Source organism: Zonotrichia albicollis, chromosome 1 (assembly GCF_047830755.1).
Source record: "Zonotrichia albicollis isolate bZonAlb1 chromosome 1, bZonAlb1.hap1, whole genome shotgun sequence".
Classification (NCBI taxonomy): domain Eukaryota; kingdom Metazoa; phylum Chordata; class Aves; order Passeriformes; family Passerellidae; genus Zonotrichia; species Zonotrichia albicollis.
In genome coordinates this window covers 10,240,065-10,252,680 of record NC_133819.1, presented here as the reverse complement: position 1 = coordinate 10,252,680, position 12,616 = coordinate 10,240,065, and the positions used below count along the sequence as shown (strand labels likewise).

At 39.5% G+C, this 12,616-nt stretch overlaps 1 protein-coding gene across 6 annotated transcripts in view; it reads left to right on the top strand.

The window, feature by feature from the left end:
* Positions 1–11,985, top strand: part of DIP2C (disco interacting protein 2 homolog C) — a 310,834-nt gene extending 298,849 nt beyond the window's left edge. For all 6 annotated transcript variants that reach the window (XM_074554492.1, XM_014269188.3, XM_005480400.4 and 3 more), the window contains 4 exons: positions 476–550; positions 1,488–1,662; positions 3,454–3,577; positions 8,790–11,985. In XM_074554492.1, coding sequence (XP_074410593.1) covers positions 476–550; positions 1,488–1,662; positions 3,454–3,577; positions 8,790–9,042 — 627 coding nt within the window. In that variant the 3' untranslated portion in view covers positions 9,043–11,985. The remainder of the gene's footprint in view (positions 1–475; positions 551–1,487; positions 1,663–3,453; positions 3,578–8,789) is intronic.
* Positions 11,986–12,616: the final 631 nt, after the last annotated feature.

The following is a 12,616-nucleotide window of genomic DNA, read 5'->3' as shown; positions in this document are numbered from 1 at the left end:
AACACAACACATATAATATTCATTTTAAAATTTGCAAAAAGCCAATCATAAAATACATGCATTTTTCACAGCAGGTCATTATTCTGGGAGATTGCATGAAAGCCTCTGGCTTTCTCCTTGTTTTAGGCTGAAGGTTCATTGGGGTTTTTCCTATCCTGCTATGTATTCTCATAGAGACAGGGGCCATTTGGTCAGACTTTAGTTCTACAGGTGAATATTTGATTTCTGAGGAGTTTATTTGATGGAACAGCAATCACAAACAGAAGCAGTTTTGTCATATTTCCCAATTATCTCAAGATTTTTTATATCTGTGGATTATTTTATATTTTTTGCACTATAAATCTACTTTAACTTTTTAAGGATTGTTAAGGATTTCTTGTAGTTTGTAATGAAGGTTCTTTGAGGACAAAGCATCAGCATACAATTGCATAAGGTGGTACCTGCTTTCTTACTGCCTCATGTTTTCTTTCAATAGATCCTGCCAGGAGTACGTATCATTATTGCTAATCCAGAAACAAAGGGACCCTTAGGAGATTCTCATCTTGGTGAGGTGAGTCATGAGAACCTCAACTTTGTATGCTCTGGACTAAATTCCAGAGACAAAGCTATTGTTGTGCATGCTAATGACTTCCTGTGATGCATCTTAGCAAATGCCCAGTTAAGAAATAATGAATTCTGCTGATCATTATAAAGTGTGGATTGTGGTATTTGTGTCATTATTAAAATTGTTAGTAAATTGTTTCTAAATATTAATACCTCAAGTTTAAAAAATAAAAAAAATCTGCTTTTCCTAACTGTATTTTATACTTGGTGATCCGCTGATTCTGGTGGAAGCTTACATGAAAAGTAAGTGTATAGATTAATCTAATTTCAGCTAGATTGTTTTCTTGTGCTGTTCTCCATAATCATTGTGCTTCACTGCACTGAAGTACTCTCATTAGCTGTGCTGAGCAAGACTATATGTTTTTCGAATTTATTTTATGCTTCTAGAGTGAGAAAATAAATTATGTTATTTTCAAGCAGTTAAAAATCTAGTTAACAAAATGAAGAACATGTTTGATCATAATTAAAACCATAGTCTAATTTGTGAGTTTCTGTAAGAGTTCATTAATTTGAAATTGTAAAAATTTCCATGATGCTTCAAGTTTGATGGAATGAATCCTTCTCCATGGGGGAAGGTCCCTGGCCTCACTCACCCTTTAAAATAACTTGTCTGTCTGGTGTTCATGGAGGATGCTCTGCTGGGGCAAATACACTGAACCAGGAGTGAGGAACATGGCATGGCTCAGAGCTGCCCTGCAACTTCAGAAAAAGTAGATTGAGGTCTCTGTGCTAGAACTGGGTGAGTGATGGTTCAGAAACTGTGTTAAAAGACATTTTTAGTATTATCTAGTTATGACTAAAAATATTTGCATCAAGAATTTTCAATACTGCTTCACTCTCAAAAGCTACTTCAATTAATACCAGGATAATTGCTTTTAACTTAGATATGGGTTCACAGCACTCACAACGCCAGTGGGTATTTTACCATCTATGGAGATGAATCTTTGCAATCAGATCATTTTAACTCAAGACTCAGCTTTGGAGACACACAGACTATTTGGGCAAGGACTGGTTATCTGGGGTTCCTGAGAAGAACAGAACTCACAGATGCAAATGGAGGTAAGAGGTTTCTCACCATCTAGGTCTATGCAAATAATTTGTATTATTTGGAGAGTGACACCACCCTTCTGGTACCTAATATGCTCCATCTGTGAAGCCTGTAAAACTGCAGAGAAACCCTTAATTAAAATAATCAGAAAATAAATCAGAGGGCAAGATTTCCCTACTGAAATAGTTGCTTTTACTTTGTTGTACTTCAGGTACTATAAATCCCCTCCACCAGTGACCTTTTGGCACTATTAATATACCCAGTGCTTTGGCTGGAAAAATATGAAATACAGCTGAAATTGCCATCATTTGCGTTGGCAGTTGTGTCCCCAGGAATGCATTTGTGCAGGTGGAAAAAGCCTGGTGGGAGTCTGAGCCCTGTCCCTCCTGTGACCAGCAGCTCTGTTATAAAGCTAATCCCAGGATCTGTGCATTCCTCAGATTCTCCTGTGTTACCCCAGAGGGCTGGGTGCCGACATGTAACACAAGCAGCAGCCTGCAAGAGAAGCTGTGGGGTGTTTGGGTTTCTGTCAGGAAGGTACAGGACTCCCTTGCTTGTTTTAATGATGTTCCTTGTCTCTTGTACACATGTAAGTGAACCAGTGCTGCCAGGCACACAAAGGCTGTGCTGGGGAAAATGTTGGTTTTGTTTTGTTTTTTTTCTGTGATTTTTGAGGAGCACAGTGCCACGAGTGGCTGTGGCTGAGCTGGCCAGGGGAGGCTGTTGGCCAGGTAGGGTTTCCAGCAATGCTGTGAACACCTCCAGGAGTGATCCCATGGTATTAGAATAGCTGCTTCTCAGCCAAGGAATAATTAATCAAATCTGAAAACATTCTAGCATTCCCTGTGGATTAGGCCTGGTGCCGTGTCCTTATAATGGTGCCTTCTGAAGAGATTTACTTTGGGTTGCACTGGCTTTTTCCATTTCATGATAGCCCAACACTGAGAAAATTCAGGATTCTCTGAGAATATTGCAAGTTAATCAGTCAAATAGTTTAGGTACTCTCCTAGCAAAGAGTTGCTCCATTCTCCTGCTTTTAGCTCCTAGAGCAGAAAGTTCTCAATCCTTTATTAGGTAGATCTCATATTGTCACTACAACACCACCAAACAACTATCCAAATTCATGCAAAAAGAGTCAGTTATCTGCTTCTAAGTCTGTTAGCAAATATTTTTTCGTGACCGGCATGTAATTATTTATTTTCAGCCTATTTTTTTTTAAAGTGTAATTTCAGCCTCATTTATTTCTTCAGTAGGTAAAAAATATGGGCTATAAAAATGTTATGCTTAAAAAATAAGCAATTTACAATCTAGCTAGAGCATGTTTTTAGTCTATTGATAAACACCTTTGTAATAGATTAAAAGCACTTGTAGTGACCATCTCAAAGCAATTGGAAGAATATCAGCCACACTGTCAGGATCAAATCTATTCTTTCTCTTTGAAAAAAACAGAAACAAGGCACCTATTGTCTATTCAGAGTGCCTTAAACAAAAAGAATGTGTTCTGCATCCACCTGGGAGAAAATCAGGAATTCTGCCACTGTCTTTGGATAAAGATTTCTTCCTTTGTCTTTTTCAAATGGAAATAGTGTTTCTGCCTTCCTTTCTTCTGTTTTTGGCTTTGCATTGCACTTCAGTAATAGAAAATGCTCATTAGTTCAGAAATCACTTTTGGGTTTCAGAAATTCGAGGATAACTTATGTTATACTTATTTTACTTAATCCTTAATGTGAACATTTCTATAATTTAATGTACTGGAGAATAGAATCTTTCTCTTTTTTTTTTTTTTTATCCCTTTCCTGCAGAGCGCCATGATGCACTTTATGTGGTGGGTGCATTGGATGAAGCCATGGAGCTGCGAGGGATGAGGTACCACCCGATCGATATCGAAACCTCTGTCATCAGAGCACACAAGAGCATCACTGAATGGTAAGGGCTATAGAACACCAGGGCCCTCAGAAAAAGCTGAAATATCTATAATGTCTGGGCTTTTTCCTTGGATATTGCAATTGATCCAGGAAATGGCCTGTTGGGATGGTCACAGGATTTATAACCCAGCTGCAAATGTGTCCTTAGGATGAAATTCTTCACAAACAGATTTAATCACAAACGACTGATTTTGGATAAGTTCATTCTTTTTTCTTTTTTTCTTTTTTTTTTAAGGAGTAAGCAAGCAAACATTTCAAACAAATGAACACACTAATAAATTTTATTAGTGAACACCCTGTTATTTTTGAATTGGTTATTAATAAATAAAGCAGTCATCAAATCAAGGTCACAATGGACATTGAAGCAGTAAATCAATGAGTTAATAATAATGTTGTCTTAATCAATGTATCATCCTCAGATGTACACAGCAGGAAATCATTTCTTGAGGCTGACATGAGCACAAATTGCTTTTCATTATTCTTGCATCAGAAGACTCGGTCAGGTAGTTGTTTTGTTTTGTTACAACCAAAGCTCAGCTATTCACCTTTCAGCCAAAATGAATCTGTTGCAATAGCCAGAACAATTTAGTGCATTTTTCTTTTCAGTCCTGGTTGCAGAGGTGTGGCCTGGAGCTGGAAGCTTAATAATGAATGAAGCACAGCAGCTGAACTGGTCTTTAGTAAAAGACTTTGCTTTTTTCTTAAATATCAGTTAAAATGAATACAATTAGTTGCTTGGCTGACTGTAACTGAGGTTTTGCCTTATTGCCTCCTCCCTTGAGCATCATCACTGCTGGAATGGTTTTGTGCCAGACAGGCATTACACAAGGAACTGGGTTCTGTGCCTTCATATAGAACAGTATGAACATTTTATGAATGTCATGAAATTCCCCTTGAAAATGTGTCAGATCAGTACCAGCAGTGGATGGAAAGGTTTCAGAGCAAGCTGTTTAAGGACTGCTCTATTATAAGATGGCCATAGATTGATAAATTGCTGTGCTCAGCAGTACCTGTTTGTCAGAGGGTGGTGTCGAGCTGACAGGCAGTGAATAAAGCAGCCATATCACACTGCAGAAATTGCAGGGTTTCAGTACCAAAAAATGCTTAAATTATGTTCCTGCTTTCAAGATTGCTGAGAGCACTTTGAGGATCCTTTTTGTTCCACAGTCATGGAAGTCCTGAGTGAAAAAGTGGCAACTGGAAAAGGGTTGGGGTAAGCTGGAACGACCAGAGAAAAACACCACTGATAATTCTGAGTACCTTAACTCTTCCTAGTAGTTGGGTGATTGTGTACAAGGCACAGGAGTGAGAATTGAGAAAACACTCTGTAATGTTGCTACGCTTTGCCCAAAGGCCAATATTTAAGGCCAGTATTTCAGGGCTGTTTTTCCCTTAAAAAGAGAGATTGTTAATGAATTAGATGTGTCTCAGATGTGATCCCTGCAGAAAAGGGACACACAGTTATTCTGAGTGACAGCATTTGGTCTGCTCACCAAGTTCCCAGCCTTTTCCTAACAAATGCTCTGCCAAATAATCATCGTGGAATTTTTATTCACAGTCCTCGTCCTGACTGTCCTTGACTTCTCACTCATAATTTTTTCAGCTTCTCTTAGAGACCCTTGTTTTGTCTTTGCGAAACACCTCTTAACAAAATAATGACCAGCTAACTCTTTATTATTATTATTATTATTATTATTATTATTATTATTATTATTATTATTATTATTATTTATAATTTGTATATGCCTTTCTGTGGACAGGGGCCTGAGCCTCTTTTCTTGTTTCAGTTACAATGCCCCAGTAAGGATTTAACTGATCAATTGCTGCTGCACACAGAAGGTGCTGGGTATGTCCAGTTGATAGATTGTAAAACACCCTCAGAGAAATGCAGCTCATTCTGTAGCATTGAACACCACTGAGGGACTCAGGATGTGCTGACTGACATGTGATCCTGCTGGGCAGCTTCTGTCATTGAGGATCAGATCTGAAAGGTCATTTAAAATGATTCTTGTCTTTTAAGATACTTTAGCACAAAATCAACAACCTCTCCTCCTGTGTCTTAAGACATAACAAGTGAAAGAGTGGCACAGTCTGGTTTTGTTGTGATGTATTGGAATATGAATCCCAATATAACCAGTTAGATGGTGCCTAGGCCAGTTCTGACCTTCGCTGCTGGGCCACAGGCAGCACTGCGGTATTTTACCCCAGAGATACCTTGGCTGGCGGCAGAGTGCAGCGGGGCACAAGACAGGACTCCATTCTCCTCAGGAGAGAGCTTCTGGTGATGGTGAAGAGAAGGAAGGAGCGGATTCTGCTAGAAGGTTGCCAGATGTTTATTCCATGAGTACAGATATGTCTGCACTGGGCCACTACTGCTAACAGAATACCGGCCGCATGGTCTCATTAACCTTATAAGCTCGGGGACAGGGGAAGGGGAGGGGACAGGTGAGTTACCAACCAGGTGAAGGGGGCAGGGTCTCAAGGGAGGATGACACTTAGACGGGCCAATGACCCCCAGGCCTGAGGAGCATCCTTTGAAATCGACGAATCACACGACGCCTTGCTGGTATGTTAGCCTGATTGACAGGGCACACTCAGCAAGGGGTGAGGGGGAAGGGAGAAGGGATAGGTACACATGGGAAGGGCCCCGGAAGTTTAAAACCGGACATTGCAACACACCACAACAGTGATGTAAACACACACTGTGCATTTTGAAAGTGTTTCTAATACCACAAAATGGGGTATGTGCTTTAATGTATGTGCTTTAATTAAAGCACATGGTTGACTCATTTAAATGTCAGAGTCTCAAAAGAGGAACAGAACAGAGCTTCCTGGAATTTGCTTAGAAGTGGTTTGTATACACAAAGCTACACAAGGTATTTGGAGAAGAAAACAATTAGGAGCTTCTTTCCCTGGAGGTGTTTTGACAACTTCCTTGTTTTTCCTGTGGCATTTGGTGATGTGGAAGCAGCAGGAGGGGCCATTCCCAGCTCAGTGCTTTGACTGTTTTGCATCTATTGGGTGTGACTTGATTATTGTGACTCAATTATTTCTTAAGGAAAGGTCAGCCTTCCTGGTCCCTAGTTTTTTGGTTTGAATTTTTTAATTCATCAGGGCTAGAAAGTTGATGTATGCATAAGAGAGACACAGTGGCTAATGTAAATTCATCTCAACCAGTAAGAACATAAAGAGCAATATTTCCTTTTACTTCCAGTGATCACCAATGAGTTAGAACCATGACATATGAAACGAGTTTTAAATTAAATTGAAGCCTCTTGGGAGTGTCACTGATTTTAGGACTGAATAGAAGCTTCATGAAAGTTTTGGGAATCAATTTCCTGAATTCAGACAAACTAATTTATTCTAAACCATCTTTGAGGGACCTGCTCCTGAATCTTGCTATTAATTGCTTTCCCAAGTAACAGGCTTGCAATAGTTTCCAGGCATGGTTTTAAATGCTAACTCACACTTCAATGAAACCTCTCCAGGTTTTTTGTTAAAATATATATAATACTAATTTAGATGTTTGTACAGCAATCAATAAAAATCCCAGGACCTCTCTGGAGATGGTCACCTGTGCAGATTGATACTTCATTTTGTTAATATTCAGCATCAATCAAAACTTACTGGAATGTCTGTGAAAACATAATTACAAATGAAAATTCATTTCACAGCAGTACTAAAAGGGGCCTTCTCATCCTTGCTTTGGCTGCTCATTAGTTTTCCAGATCAATAAGCACATAAGAATTCAATCAAACAGTATTTTGGCAGGACCTGAATTTTTTTTGCAAGAGTTAAGTACTTTTCTCCTAAAATCCATTCTGTCAAGCATCAACATAGAGCACGTTTTCATAGCTAATTTTTGGGTAAGTAAGATGTTTCCACAGTACATGGATTTTCAGAGCTGTCTTAGGAGGCTAAAACAGTGCACTTCTGTCTCAATCAAGCATTGACCTTAGGATAAGAAGCTCTTTTTGAAGATGGCTTATGTACATAATATATTCTGACTTTCAGATGCTTATGCTCAAGACAGTTCTGAGAAATTATCCTGGATTTTATGAGGTAAAGGCGAGTAAAGTACAGGGCTTGATGTGTAGACAAACATGTGTAGAATAATAAATATTATTATTTATTCTGTGGAATAAGCTAGAGGAAGAAGTGTCTTAAACACCTGCAAGGAAGAATGAGATTGCTCTTTGACTCTGGAGATTGCTCTTTGACTCTGGAGACGTGAGGAGGAGGAGGATGGAGGGAAGTTGTAAAACTCTGGGTGGAAGCATAAACCAGACTTAGATACCCTCCCAGCCCCCATATTTGAAGAATAAATGCATTATCCTTAGCCAGAAATGGTCCCAGGTAGCAGAATCCAAAATTTACCTGCTTTGGCTCAAGGGCTTAACCAAAACTTTAGGGTCTTTCAAAGTTCTTTTAGCAAAGAGGAGATACTGGGGATAATGGTGTTCCCTTGGCAGTCTCAACTGTTAATCAGGAATGTTAAAACTCCTGTCCCCTTAAACCCAACAGAAATAAAACAGCCAAAATAAAACAGATGGAGACACAGCCTTATTTCTGTGGAAACCAATTGGTCCAGAAGAATTGCAGCTTTTTTGTGCTGGGCTCTGACCTGCCTGGACAGCAGCCAGCCCAGTCCCGACGGCGCGTGGCCGTGTTTGCCAAGCAGAGATGGGGAGGATGCCCCCTGTGAGCCTGCACTGTGCCATGTGCCTTCCCAGGGCTCCACACCCTTCCTGGCAGGAGCTATCCCTCTGACCTTTCAGCTCAGACCATGCTCCTGCTGTTCTTCTTGCTGCCTCCTCTCTTAATCTCCTTGGTTTTTTTGGGCTGCTCTTCAAAAAGCCCCAGAGGAGGCACCTCCGCACACACATCACTCCATGACCACAGCAGAGCTGCGGCACTTCCCTGGCTTCAGAGGGAACCATGTGCTGTCCTACTGCCTCCTTCCATGGCAGGCAAGTTTCTCTGAAGTTCAGCCTAATCCTTAAAATGGCAGCAGTATTAAAGAGAGAGCTCATGGGGCCGTTCTGCCCCACCTGCAGTGTGCTCTCTCTCGCTGTGTGTAATTTGTCCTGAGTACAGGGAAAGAGCCCCAGCAGCTCCAACAAACGGTAACCAAGGTGCAAGAAAAGGGATAAAAAATGAAATGGGTGGGGAAAAAAAAGCCATTACTAATATTATTTTTTCTTTTGTTGCAGTGCGGTGTTTACCTGGACAAATTTGTTGGTCGTTGTAGTTGAGCTGGATGGATCTGAGCAAGAAGCTTTGGACCTTGTTCCTTTGGTCACCAACGTGGTCCTGGAGGAACACTATCTGATTGTAGGGGTGGTGGTGGTTGTGGACATTGGTGTAATTCCTATCAACTCCCGTGGAGAGAAACAACGTATGCACCTACGAGATGGATTTTTGGCAGACCAGCTAGATCCCATCTATGTGGCCTACAACATGTAGTCTTGTACCTTAAAGCTTCCATAGACTTTACTATAGATGTATAAAATTTTTTTGTGTCCACTAAAAAAGTGTGCAGATAAGATACTGACACTCATCAGAATGGAACTGTTTCTATTACGACTTTTCAAAGCAGTCACGATTGGCAGGAAATATAATGTGAAATGTTTTCTTTTACCACTAAATTTTAGAAAAGAAGGACTATGGGGTAAGGCCCTTCAGTGTGTTGGAAAAGCCCATTTTAAACTTTTTTTTTTTTTGCTTATCGGACAATACTGCTTTTTGAGTAAATGTGGCTTTGTATTTTACATTAAGTAAGCTGAAGTAGATTTTTTTTTTCTATTCTGCCCTCCAAATGAATTCTTTTAAAACAATTTGCATACTAATACAAATAGTTGTTTCCTTCATTTGTTTTAATATGTCATAAAAGGCTGATGAATACAGATCCATTACTAACTTAAGCCATTTTAGATCCCACATCTTAGGAAAATACGTAGTGGTACGAGGAGAAAACCCAAAGTAGCACCTTTCAATTAGAAATCTTGCAGCTTTCTGTCAGAGATGCTGAAAGCCCAAAGGCCAAAGAGCCTTTGCTGTTAGCGTTAGAATGGAAGAAATTTATAAATAAGGTGTATTTCGGCAATGAGCTTGCAAATATCTTTGTACTAAACTAAAAAGATAAAATAAGTTAACTACTTCTTCTGTAATTATGTACAAAACGTTTAATTTATTTTGATCTCTTTAGAAGTATAAAAGAGAAGAAACATTCAAGAATATTAAACTCTTGAAATGTTTGCTAATATAAAAAACAAAGTGTTGTATTATCTTGAGTGGATAGTATCACATCAAATATATATATATGAAATATAAATTCACTAATGACAAAAGATTTTAAAGTTTAAAATGCAGTACTTGTCACTTGCATGGTGTCTCCCACTGTAGATAATCAAATGTTACTCACAAATTTTTTGGAAAAAGAAAAAAAAGCAATCCTGGATTGCTAAGTATCCCTGTCAAAAAGAATCCTCTAGATACCAGCAAGTGGAATTATTGCTGCCTTTAAGGCAGTGAATGAATTTAAGACTAAAAATGCACTACAATAATTTTCTTTTCTTTGCCATGGAGGCAACAATAAATATTCGTGCTGGCATGTGCATACACTTGTTAGACTTAGAAAAGGCAGGTTGAGGAATAGCACTGTTGTCTAGCTGCAGAACTTTGTTGCACAATTTTTTTCATTGTTTTAGTTGGTGTTTTTACTGCTATAAGGAAAAATTTCGGGGTTTTTTGCACAGAGTTATCAATTTGCCTCTCAGCTAGGACACGTAGCTCGGTGGCCAACGCTTCCAGTTTACATTTACAGGAAACGATTGTTCCGGTGGTCTTTTATTTATTCCTTAACGGAGAGGAGCCAACAGTCACTACCACCCTTGGCACGGGTCGTGCATCTGCTAACTAGTCCCTAAAGCATTAAACCATCAGAGGAATGGTTTAATGTCTAGTCCCTAAAGCATTACACCATCAGAGGAACCCATCTGCCTGGCTAAGGAGCCGAGGAGTCCCGTGGTCTCCAGCCTGAGGCCGTCACGGGAGAAGAGTAGGAGAACATGCATCACAGCTGCCTTCATTTTACTACCTTTGGAGAAAAGAGGGGTTTGATTCCCCAGTTCTGTTGTCTTCCCTGCCCCCCACGCCCCCTTTTTTAAACCCTTCCCCTTCCTTCATGTGGTTGTAACTGAATTGACCTGTTTGTGATCGAGAGTGGGATTTACCAGCTGCAGTCCAAGAATGCTTTTCTTATTTGTCCCAAATGACGTTCATGTGCTGGCTCTCATTACCGGATATGCATGACTAAGATTGTTGCAGGGCAAATGTTATCATGTTTATATCACGTTTAAGGGAGTCTCAATGCTGGGTGTTAAAAATCTTTTTAAAAGGTAGGGACGTTTTAGTCTGCATGTACAGTACAGAGCATCTCGCCACGTCAGACGCGTTTTCTTTCAGGCCATCTTTTCCGCCCTCACTGTCCTGTGAATAGCCCTCTTCCTGCTCTGCAGACCAATCCCATACTTTGTCAAATTCATTTTCTGCTCCCTGAAAAGAATAAAATCTGTTCTTAATGGCAAGTTGTTGTAAGGTTTCAGACAAGATGTTGATTGATTACAAACATAATTGCAGTGTGTGAACTAACTTGTGAAGTCCTGCTATCGCTGATCTCAGTACTGCAAAACAAATCTCGCTGTCGTTCAAAGCATCACTTTAACCTTCACGAAGTCAACTTTGCATTTGTAGAGAATAAAAGAACTGCAATGCAGTTGTGAAACGCAGTTAATAACAGCTCTCTTCTGCAACCTGTCATCTGTGGTTGTTAAATCCTGAGTTAAGAGAAATGATAAACTGAGTTTCTGGTTTTGTTGTGCAAGCAAAAGGAAGGAAACATTTAAGCACCATCAGACTGAGCAATAAAGAAGGATTGTTCTGTATTAGAAACTGTACTGTAGATAAACCATTCATGAGAATGTATAAAATGTTTGTCTTGTGACCTTGTGCTTTTGGAGTCAGACAAAACCATGTAATCAACTCGATGCACATGCACAAAAAGAGAGGGTACACAATGAACATTTAAACACAAAACTAATCAAACAGGAGCAGATTCCTCATGGTGCTTGTTTATTATATATATTTAATCCTGCTTGACACTTTACCCAAGGGAAGACTGTCCCTTTTATCAGTTGAATGTTAGCAGCGTTATTTCATAGAGTGTGGTGACTGGTTAGAGAAATTCATGTAACTCAGCCAATCACAGATTCAAACAAAAATTTTTATGTGCAAAGGACAGCAACCTTCTTGTATGTTAAACCACCAGTACGCTTTGTACATCTGTGATAACGCCTGTTTTATATTCAAATGAACAAATAAAAGCTTTTATTTTTGTTGCTCTGAAAATATCAGTTTCTTAATTAGTCATTTAAAATGGAGCTTCCGAGAGCTGTGGATGCTCGGTGGAGGAACATGGAGAGCTATACTGTAATTTTATTTTGTTTACCTCTCTTGTTGCATAATTTATTAGTACAAATCATTATACTTTTAACAATGTTTAAATACTGGTGTGGGCATTTATTGCTGAAAGACTTTCATATGGCAACAAATGTTTTTTGTGAAATGTTTTTTTAATTCTTTTTAATATATTCAAATATACTGTTCACATTTTTGCTGAAAGTGTAAAGATTATTGTAAGCTTGGTAACATTTTGTGAGAAGCAATAACAAGCATTAGTACTGTAAAACTCCTCAAATTTGTCACTTATCACTTTTGTTGCAAGGTCCTGCCACTGACATGCTGCCAGTCAGTCAAAAAGGAAGTTCCTGACCCAGGTTTTACAGCTCTGATGGAGCTTTCTGCCAGTGGAAGTTTATGGGTTACAGCTTGGTCACTCACACACGTGGGGCTGGAGCCTCCCTATGGTTCAGCAGCCTTGGGCAATGGAAATGTGATCCTGGAAATGCGATCTGCCCCTTTCCATTGGCTCTTTCCAGAAAGACCTTGATTCAGAGCTGGCTCTGAGCAGCAGCATTCC